An 11091-nucleotide genomic window follows, 5' to 3' on the forward strand; every position below is an offset into this window, starting at 1 on the left:
TCGGGGTCACGAGGTTATTACATGGGGGGTCGAGAGCTGTCAGCCTCCACCCCAAACCCCACATTGCCGTCAGCATTTATAATGGTGCTAAATACACCTCTACCTCGATATAACGCTGTCCTCGGGAGTCAAAAAATCTTACTGTGTTATAGGTGTAACCGCATTATATCGAACTTGCTTTGATCCACCAGAGTGCACAGCCCTGCCCCCCCGGAGCACTGCTTTACTGTGTTATATCCGAATTCGTGTTATATCTGGTTGCATTATATCTGGGTAGAGGTGTATATAAAAAAGTGGTTTTTAATTCATGGGGGGGGGGTCGCACTCAGAGGCTGGCTGTGTAAAAGGGGTCACCATTACAAAAGTTTGTGAACCACTGTGCTGACCTGTTTGGAGGTGTTTTCACACTTTTTGCAGGTCTAATAAAGGAAGCATAATCTAGACTGCTCCTAATGATTTATGGACTTGCTAATGACTTTTATCCACTGCTCACCCCTAAGAAACAATGGTGTTCTGCACATGAACTCAGCATGGGGCCCTACACTGGGGCTCATGACCAAGACTGGGTTTATGAGAAGGGGTTGTGTGTGCGTGGGGACAAACCAACAGGAGCAGCAAGAGGCTCTTGCTGTAGGAAGACAAGGAAATCTCCACCTAGCCTGAACTTGGACAGACCATGACCCAAAAGATTCCTAGGACTGGTGAGGAAACTGAGAGAGGACAGACCTTTGTTGTTTTTTCTACAGATCTAACACTCACTTTTTTAAAAGCAGAAGAGTTAATGTAGGGGTAAGCAACCTATGGCATGCGTGCACGTGAGCTGATTTTCAGTGGCACTCACACTGCCCGCGTTCTGGCCACCGGTCCAGGGGGCTCTGCATTTTAATTTAATTTTAAATGAAGCTTCTTAAACATTTTAAAAACCTTATTTACTTTACATACAACAATAGTTTAGTTATATATTATAGACTTACAGAAGGAGACCTTCTAAAAACGTTAAAATGTATTACTGGCACGTGAAACCTTAAATTAGAGTGAATAAATGAAGACTCGGCACACCACTTCTGAAAGGCTGCTGACCCTGAGTTAATGTGTGTATTAAGAAGTTCCTTTCCAAACATTGCATGTAGGGCATAACTAGAGTAACCAGAGTGCACCCAGCCTGATGGACTCTGGACGGAATGGATCTAAGCAACTGGGAAGGGAGATGGAGATCAGGAGGGCCAGGGCTGCGGTTTCAGTGTCTGGGTGGCTGCATTTTGGGGTCTCTACAGCCAAGAGTGTCAGACATGGGGTCTGCATCTGAGGAGTGCTCTTGGGTGTCCCAGAGCTAGGAGTAGTGATTAGGCATTACCCAAACCCTTGGAGTTTAGCATCCCATAGGATTTGGCAGTTGGCTCCCTTACAACAGACTAGTGTCCGTTTAGAGAGAGAGAGAGAGAGGAGGTCTTGCAGGACTAGACTGGATTGTGACAGAGATCTCTCTCTCTCTCTGTGGCCTCCCGTCACCCCTGCTTCAAACAGGAGTGCCTCATAATAGGAAAGCAGCAGTCCAGTTATGCAAGTATTGCTGTCAGGTAGCCACAGGAATCAATTTAGGGCCTTAGTGGCCCCTGATAAAAACCTGGAGGACTATAATGGTAGAATCTAGTTTGGCTCAATCTATCTTCTGTAACTGGGGAACCAATCATGGATTGCAGACAGTCCTATACCTCAACACACTAGCAGCATAATCTGGCATACTAAAGTCTTTGGGCTCTAAATAGGTACATGGTCAGGTCTGTGCTTATGGGACTCAAACAGCACAAGGGTTTTGAATGCTGTGTTCTAGGCTGATACAATGCATCACTGCAAGTTTCATGTGAACCTCGTAAAATAAATGAGGAACAAAGGACTGGTCTCAGATGAAAAAATGTTCCAAGCTCTGGCTTGGGCAGAGATGCTTTTTAGGAGGGAATTGGAATGTCCTGTCACAGTGGAAATGACCCATAAATAAATGATTACTTTGAAATGAACTAGTCCTGAGATGCACACCCATAGGAATCACCTGATTCCCTGTTCTGTACTGATGGTGTGCATCTAGAAAAAATAGGTGCCTATATGATCAATCTGGATCTCTGGTCCCAGGTGGGAGCAATTCCACAGTTGTGGGTGGGTATGGTGATAAATTAGGTGCTCACTGCTTTTTATTGTAGGTATCCCTTTCTAAAAGTAAAAGTGGGAAAGGGGATAAGGTCTGTCTCTAGGCTCTTGGGCAGGGTTGGGAGAGGCAGGGAGAACTGACCCTGGAAGGGGAGGCACCTCAAGTAGTTGACAGTTTATGGTGGAGTGGGGCCCAGTGGTTAGATGGCGATTCTCGTATTCTTTTCCCCTTCCCTTCTGGAGGCACAGGAGACTAGGCAAGGCTAGTTTTTTCACAAACACTATTGGCTACTTCCATATGTATGCATGTGTCTTATAATTTAGAGTTGCAATCTGTCGACTCTTTGATATGCGTTGTTTTGTCGTCCTCATGTTTCTAGTAGCTATCTTCAGAGACCTGAAACACCTTCATAACTGAATAGCTTAAAAAAAAGAAAAACGTGCAACTAAAATGTGTGTGATAACCCCGAAGAAAAAATTTAAAAGTCAAATTAATTAAAATATTTTCTTTTTCTGGTTTGGTAAACAAAATATTGAAACTGTCTCACAGATTAAAGGCGTTCTTGCTTTCCTGGCTAAACGATCTCTTCTGAATATGTAGGGAAGCGTATCTTTTACTGACACATCCTGCTGAATATTTTAGTTTTTCTTGGGGGGGAAAAAACTATAGTTTCTTCCCAAATACCTATCCACTAGGGTTATATTTTCTGAACTGAAAAAGTGTAGCAAAATGGCAACTTTCCCTGAACGTGACATTTAATATACAATTCTTTTAAGTTGCCACAAGTGTTTCAGTGTATACCTCAAGAAACAAACTTCCACTCAGACTTCAGTTTGTTGGATATTTTTTCTTACTAATAATAGTTTGGCAAATACAGCAAAAGAACCTCTTCACTTTCAGTAGGCTGAGGTGGAAAGTCATTCAGAAACAACCTGCCCTAAAGACCAGAACATTCTAAACAGCAGGGAAAGGGAGGGGGAGAGGGGAAAAAAAGATAGGGCTAAGACCCTCTTTTGAGAAAAGAGTATTGTTTTCTTTGAGAAAATAGAGTCTCCTTTCACCTTAGCATCAAGGAGAGGAGGAAAAAAGAAAATCTAAAGAGCTAAATGGTCTGGCCTTTAGCTCATTTTCCAGCCAATGCCTCACTCCCACCTACATACTCATATCTCAACATCAGGATTTTTCTACACATGTCCAGTAAGCAGAGTAAATGGCAGAAAGTTTGAATAGCAAGGTTTTTTTTTTTTGAGACTTTGCTTTTCACAGCAAATGGCTAGTTTCATGTTTGCTAAATCTGAGGACTTTGAAAATATAGCCTTACTGTCATTAGTAGGATGGTTCTTATAGAAGCATGCTTATGGTTAGAACCCTTTATTTTCTTGTCATCTTGGGTGTGATATAGTCACTTGTTCTATATATCCAATATACACACCAAACACCTATTCTTCAGGAGTGCCATTACTTTCTCTCTCTCTCCCTCCAAGCAGACAGACATCTACTCTCAATCTTAAATTAGAAAATTTAACAGAATTTCTGTTCCTTGATCTCAACTTTGTAAAATTGGCCAGCATGCAAGTATTTTACATCCTTTCCAGCTTCACTCACATGCACTATAGCCACACTCTTCACATTTAATGAGTATCATGTTTGTTTGTGAAATATACAATGTATTAAATGCTGTCTGATTTTTTTTTTTCTCAAATAAAAAATTGTTAAATCAACAATTACATGGAAGACTCATAGTTCTGGAGATACGGGTGTACTGACACATTCTCTTGTATACTAACTCTGATTTTCCTTCATTACAGAAATGAGCCGTCAGACTGCTACAGCACTACCTACAGGTACTTCAAAGTGTACACCATCACAGAGGGTGCCTGCTCTGACTGGCACTACAGCTTCCAACAATGACTTGGCAAGTCTTTTTGAGTGTCCTGTGTGTTTTGACTATGTGCTGCCACCTATTCTTCAGTGTCAGAGTGGCCATCTTGTTTGTAGCAACTGTCGTCCCAAGCTTACATGCTGTCCAACTTGCCGAGGCCCACTGGGTTCCATTCGTAACTTGGCTATGGAAAAAGTTGCCAATTCTGTACTGTTCCCATGTAAATACGCCTCTTCTGGATGTGAGATAACTTTGCCACACACAGAAAAAGCAGACCATGAAGAGCTGTGTGAGTTTAGGCCTTATTCATGTCCATGTCCTGGTGCTTCATGTAAATGGCAAGGTTCGCTGGATGCTGTAATGCCACATTTGATGCATCAGCATAAGTCAATAACAACACTACAGGGAGAAGATATAGTTTTCCTTGCTACAGACATTAATCTTCCTGGTGCTGTTGACTGGGTTATGATGCAATCTTGTTTTGGCTTTCATTTCATGTTAGTCTTGGAGAAACAGGAAAAATATGATGGTCACCAGCAGTTCTTTGCTATTGTACAACTGATAGGAACACGCAAGCAAGCAGAAAATTTTGCTTATCGACTTGAGCTTAATGGTCATAGGCGGCGATTGACTTGGGAAGCAACTCCTCGATCTATTCATGAGGGAATTGCAACAGCCATTATGAATAGTGACTGTCTAGTCTTTGACACCAGCATTGCACAGCTCTTTGCAGAAAATGGCAATTTAGGCATCAATGTAACTATTTCAATGTGTTGAAATGGCAAGCAAACATTTTCAGGCCAGTGTTTAAAACAGTTGCATTTAATTTCGCAGAAACTAGGGTAACCATCTTTGACTGCCAGACACAAACTATTTGGTAGAGGGAGGCTAGACGTATATGAAGGTAAATAAAAGGAAAGGCTGTTAAATTGCAGGAAGCAGTTGCATGTAGTAACACTAATATATTTAAAATAAGTCAACAGTAAACCACTGAAAATATATATACACCCAAAATGGGCATCTTTTGTATTAAGAATTGATTCTACAGGAAATGTTGTAAAATAGTTCTAAAAACTTGTTTGTAGATTGATTGTACTGTTGAAAAGGATACTGTTGTGTGTTTTGTTTTTTTTTTTCCTTTGACTGACAAGCCATGTTGAGCAGTCTGGTCTCTTGCCGCTGCTTTTTCCCCTTAAGTCACTACATAGTATTGCTGCTGTTTTGTGTATATTTTTTGTGTATTTGCTAATTTTTATTAACTTCTAGTTTTTCATTAAATAAATGACTTTCTTTTCTGTAATTCAGGTTTTCCTCCTTTTTGTACCTTTTAAAAATTAATTGCAGGTGTCATCTTTTGATATGCATAATTGCTTATGGTAAAACTTATACTTCTGTACATTTGGTAAATTAGTCTTTTCCCAGTAGTCCATTCATTGGTGATACTGTTCTTAATTCAGCTATTTTGTGAATGTATTCAACTCTAAAGAAGCAATTACATTGGAAGAATTATCAGAAAAACGGCTCCTTTAAAAACAGACCTAGATGATGATGTACTTTGTTATACCTTCAAACAGAAGTGAGGAGTTATTGGGTAACATCCTAATTAAAAAAACTGAAAATGCAGGCACACTTTAAAAATTTAGAAACTTCAGCCACAAACTCATGCTTGTATTTTGGTTTTGCAGTACAAGAAGGCATTGTCTTATGCAGTATTTGTAACTATAAAAACAGACCATTTAAAAAAAAGGCAGTCTCAGAAAACAATGTTTTTGGTCTTTTATAATTTTGTCATTAAAAGAATACCTGGCAAACGAAAAACTCTTGTTTTTTGCTTTAGCACAATATTTGACTAATTTAATATTTTAACTCAACTTTGCTTGTTCTGGTATCCTTTGTCTGATTGTTACTAGAGAGAACCAACTTTATTTTCCTTAGTCATACTAATCTTGTATGTCATCCTACCATGTTAGCGATACGATGAACAATATACATCTAAAGGTCCATGCAATTCTCTTGCATTTAAAGGCATAAGTGGTATATTGGGGTCTTTTGCAGGTTGCTTGCAAGTTTGAGAAATTCACCTTGAATGTATGTCCATATACAGCACTGAGATGGTTAATGTAAAAAAGAAATAATGTAAAAGAGAACTATTAAATTTCAAACTACTTTAAAAGTATCTCTTTACAAAACTTGCTGTTGGGAGAAGTAGGATGAATATTAGCTACTTTTTGTATAACATTAAAATATAATTTATTTACTATATATTGTCTAACTTTCTTGTCAGAAACTGATCTATGTTAAGACAACTCATTGAATTATTTTTGGTGCAGTGATTACACATTTTAGCTTGATGGGGTAAGTAGTCATACAGGTAAGGAATGTGAACCAGTATAGACTTTTATAGACAGGCCAGTGCAGAAATAGTTCATTTTATATAGTTACAGAAGTAAACTTCAGAAACTTTTTTTAAAAATTGTGATGTTGCACTGTTCAAGAGGATAAAAACTTAAAGAAATGCCAGTATATTTCTTAATTTACTGTTACACTTTGATCTCTAGTTGAATACGTGTTGTGTCAATTTTCTAAATGCAGCCTATTTAATCTTACCTACATTTACCCTGATTTTATTTTTGCTATACCATGAGGTGTTTGGCTACAGCAGTTACAACCTAGTGGCTGGTAGGTTTGAAATTAAGACTTTTTTTATTTAAATTTGTTTCTCATTATTGAAACTTACATTTCAATTCTAATTCTTTCAGAGGCTGTTGATAAATAGTGTGGACTACTTTTACATCCAGACTTTGGTTTGAGTAGTAGATTAACTGCTATTAAAATACACAGATTTGAGGCTTGCCTAAAATGAATTAGTAGGATGTTTTTATTTTCTGTGTTTTAAGAGATGGTCGCTTCCTTAGATATTAAACGTTCTATGTGATGATATGGCTGGAACTGAGGAGATGATCGTTGTATGTTTGGTTGATTCTAATACCTTCTCAGATCTTGTAACAATCTATAAAAGCTTTTGTTGTTTAAATTTAGTGGAAGTCTCTTTACTTGGTGAGTCAGAACTATGATTTTTAAATATAAATGTCATTTATTTTTAAAGTTGCCCAAAAACAACATTCAACAACCAGCTACCACATTTTACCAATCTGGAAACTGCAGTACTCCTCTGATCATAGTAGTTCAGGAGAGACAGCAGCAGTGAATGCTTCCACATACCACCTAGCCAGTCTCCCTTAGCCAGGTGTTGAAAGTAAAAAAGAGGACAGCTACATTTTACACTCCTGCTTAGTTGTTGGTTGCTGCAAACTACACCCACTTAGACTCCTTTACACACAAGATACTGTAATTACAGAAATGTCAATCTTGCTTTGAGACTTTTAGGGATATTTATTTAAAAAAACAGGAATCAGAGCATTTGCTTGGACTAACGGTGCGAAGCCAAATACACATGGGGTGGGGTGCAGAGTAGCACCTTGAATGCTTGTAATGCATGCTACAGGAGCTGGGACCTCTCTTTCCTTCTAGCCATTTATGGCCAAGGATCATTGCAACCCCTACCCCTGGGAGAAATGACAACAGGAAATTTGCCCTCCTATGCTTTCTACAGCTGAGTTACCTTGGCTGGAGCTGGTCCCTGTCCTGGTCATGTTCCCCTGTGGACTGTGTAGTGGGGGTCTGATAGGAGGCAAGCTGTGCTGATTGTCAGTGGGGTTTGGGAAGCTGGATTCACTGCTCAAGCCACTGACTGCATGTTGTGCTCCAACTGCCCCAGGTAGACCCTACTGACATACTCTAGGTACTGGGAGCATGTTAATGTAGTCCAGCAGGTTCCACTCAGAGTGGTTAGAGCACAACACACAGCCTGTGGCTTGGATGGTGAATCCAGCAGTGCCCCAACCAATTCAAAGTCACTCCAGCATGCCTCTTATCAGAGCTCGCGGTGCAGCCTATGTATGAGAACACCCTCTCACCTGTGGCACTATGTGCTGTGTTCATCAGACCTGAGTAGTGGTGAATGGTACATATGCTCCAGCTTGCAAAATTCATACATTTAACCCTAATTTCTTCATTACAGGTTGGGGGGGGAAAGGATTACAAAAAAATAGGGTTGGCATCTCTGTGGTGCAAGTCTGAATGAGTCTTAGATTCACCTCAGAATTTCAGGCAAGGGTGTAGTTTTACTTTGGGAGGGAATCTAACATTTAAATACATATACTAGACAAATTTCAATGTCCTACATGCAATTGTGTTTTGGGTTTAGTTAACAGAACTTTAGAAATGCTAACACAATAGTTTGAAAATAGGGCCAAGCTTCAGAAAATAATGTATATAATAAAATACACCACTGTCCACCAAAAAGCATAACATGATGGGAAATGAAAGAGGTTCATCTGCATTTTTCTGGCACAATAATTTAACTTCCTTGCACTAAAGCTAGGGTTGCTTTAGAAGAGTATGTCAGCATAAGTGTAGTACTTTCATAAAATGATTGCTGCTTGTTGTACTTTTAATAGGTAAACAGGACATGGGGTGTTAAAGGCTTAATATTAACTTGCATCTACAATGATTTACGCTTTGGGACAGTTCAGAATTGAGTACAATTTACGATAGACTTGAAAGGTGAGCTTGCAGTAGTCCCCACAGACCGTTGCTCATATCAATGGGCAATTTTAAAAGATTTTACATTAACTGTAAACACGATGTTGCTTTCAGACTTTGTCCCCCCTGACATTTAATGTCATTCAGATTGAGAATGGTTAAAATATGGTCATGAAAGACAATTTGTTTTTTACTGTTATGCAGTAAGACATTAATGACCTATATTAAATATGTTGTACTAGATTGAAAAATAGTGGTATTTAAAATGCCTAGGAATGTTATATTAGCAGTGACTATTTACATTAGAAAAGTTTACTCAATTATCTTTATTTAAAATAATGGAATGAAGATTCTTCTTTATATTTAATATACTTAGAGAGAAAACTGTCAAACAATTCTATCCTTAATCCAAATACCTGTTTTTATGTGTTGTACTACCATTAATAAAAACAACCTCTAGGTGCATAGGCTTTGGGAAGGCAAATGTGAACGTTAACATTCAATGTTTCTCTGTTCAGACATTCCTTGCATGTATTTGGTTATTTAAGATGTTAAAAGTTATTGTTTGCACTATGCACAGTGATAGGTCTGTTATATAGAGTTGCCCATAACATTCCTATAACTGAAACTACTATAATTCAAAGTATGTTATCCAGATTAATTCATAATACAGTTCTGTATAATTAATTAACTTTTCAAAGCTATTCTGAATAAAATTAATTGCTTCACACTGTGATGGGCCACCTACTTAGGAAAAATATTAGTTTGTGGGCAGAGGGAAGAACAGCAACTGCATTTTTGCAACTTTCCAAGTCTGGTTCTCTTAGTCTAAACGTGTAGTCAAAGTAGAAGGTTCTCAAAATGGCACTAGATAGCTGACACACCACACTACTAATAGCCAGCATTTGAGTATCAATTACAACTTACATTCATCAAGAATGTACTGTTTGTGTCAAGAATAGGAGTCACGTGATAGTAAGAAAGCATGAACAGCTGAATGCAATAAATAAAATACAAGTGTCCTTAATGCAGAAAAGTGTACAAGCGAAGGTAGTGGTATGCATAACCTCATTCACCTATTTAGATATTAAAAGCTATGATTAGTGTTTGTTTAAAATTTTTTGCTATTAAAGGACTTACTGTATATACTTGATCATAAGCTGGTTCATTTATAAGCCAACCCCCCCCAATAGATATTTTCCATTTTTACTTATCCATGACCTGTTCATAAACCAACCGTATAATTCAGGGGTCAGCAAATTTTGGCTCCCGGGCCATCAGGATAAGCCACTGGCAGGCCGAGATGGTTTGTTTACCTCAAGCGTCTGCAGGCATGGAGGTAAACCTAAGTAAGGCCAGGATAGCAACTGGTGGGGAAATTTGGGGGAAGGGGGAGAGAAGCTGGGGCTTAGGGGTGTAACCTGTGACCACCCATCTCTGGCCTGGCTGGAGCTGCTCCAGGGGGCAAGCAGCATGGCCAGCAGAGGAGAGACTTGGCCCCACCTCTTCTCTGCTGGCTCTCCTTGCTCCCTCTGTTGGGGGGGGAGGGGCTGTGTCCCACCTCTCCCTCGCTATACCCATTCATAGACCCCCTTCTCTGGTGCTTCCCTTTTTTACTAAAAAAAAAAATCAGCTTATGAATGAGTATATACGGTATATCTTTAAAGAAAGGGGGGGGGGGGGGGGGGAGTGCAACTGGTTTTCAACCACCAGTAGCTTTCTAGGTCCCAGTCCCCCTCTGCTTATTTCTGAAAAATGCAGTATGTACTTCTACCAAGTTCAATGAAAATGAATGCACTTGCAGTTTAGCATAAACTATGCAAATATAATTTGTGTACAGAATTTCTGCTGGGCTCTTCTAAATGTAGTTTTACAAAAGTACAGTTTGCAGGGGGTTGGAGCCCTAGGAAAATTGAGTCCTCACTAGGCTCTATAGTGGACAACACCTCAGTGACCTTGTTGCTATGGAAGCTGATGGAACTCTATAGTCCTTTATTAGAATAAACACTTTCTATATAAATCAACCAGTCACACAAAATATATCCATCCCATGCAGAATCTATGTACCCACCTTCTAATGGAAAAAAACATGCTTGTTTAAATAGAAAGTTCCTACAGTGGCTTCTGAGTTCCTGCTGCTCCTCTCAGTACCCGGTAAGGGCTACTGCCTTGTCCCTCCATGTCAAAAAGGAGCAGCTGAGAGCAGGAAGCTTTCAGGTTCCTGCTTGTCCTGTGTAGAGTAGAAGGCTACAAGTGGCAGGACTACTTAGCACTAAAAATGGTAAAGGTGGCAGTTTGTTGGTTTTGTTTAATGGTGTCCATTATTGATGTAGTGATGTCCGCTATTACATGTTTATAATACTTAGCACTTCACATACCTCAACTCTCACTGGAAGAATCTTCTAGCAATTTTTGGCACTTTCCTGCTTTGCAGAGCATTCCAGTGCACTTCTGAGGGCTC

At 39.3% G+C, this 11091-nt stretch overlaps 1 protein-coding gene across 6 annotated transcripts in view; it reads left to right on the forward strand.

The window, feature by feature from the left end:
- SIAH1 (siah E3 ubiquitin protein ligase 1) overlaps positions 1–5843 on the forward strand; it is a 65633-nt gene extending 59790 nt beyond the window's left edge. For all 6 annotated transcript variants that reach the window (XM_024208099.2, XM_024208097.2, XM_024208101.2 and 3 more), the window contains one exon: positions 3952–5843. In XM_024208099.2, the coding sequence (XP_024063867.1) occupies positions 3954–4802 (849 nt within the window). In that variant the 5' untranslated portion in view covers positions 3952–3953 and the 3' untranslated portion in view covers positions 4803–5843. The remainder of the gene's footprint in view (positions 1–3951) is intronic.
- The last annotated feature ends 5248 nt before the right edge of the window (positions 5844–11091 follow it).

Source organism: Terrapene carolina, unplaced genomic scaffold (genome assembly GCF_002925995.2).
Source record: "Terrapene carolina triunguis isolate 2854851 unplaced genomic scaffold, T_m_triunguis-2.0 Scaffold130, whole genome shotgun sequence".
In the NCBI taxonomy this organism is placed as follows: Eukaryota; Metazoa; Chordata; order Testudines; family Emydidae; genus Terrapene; species Terrapene triunguis.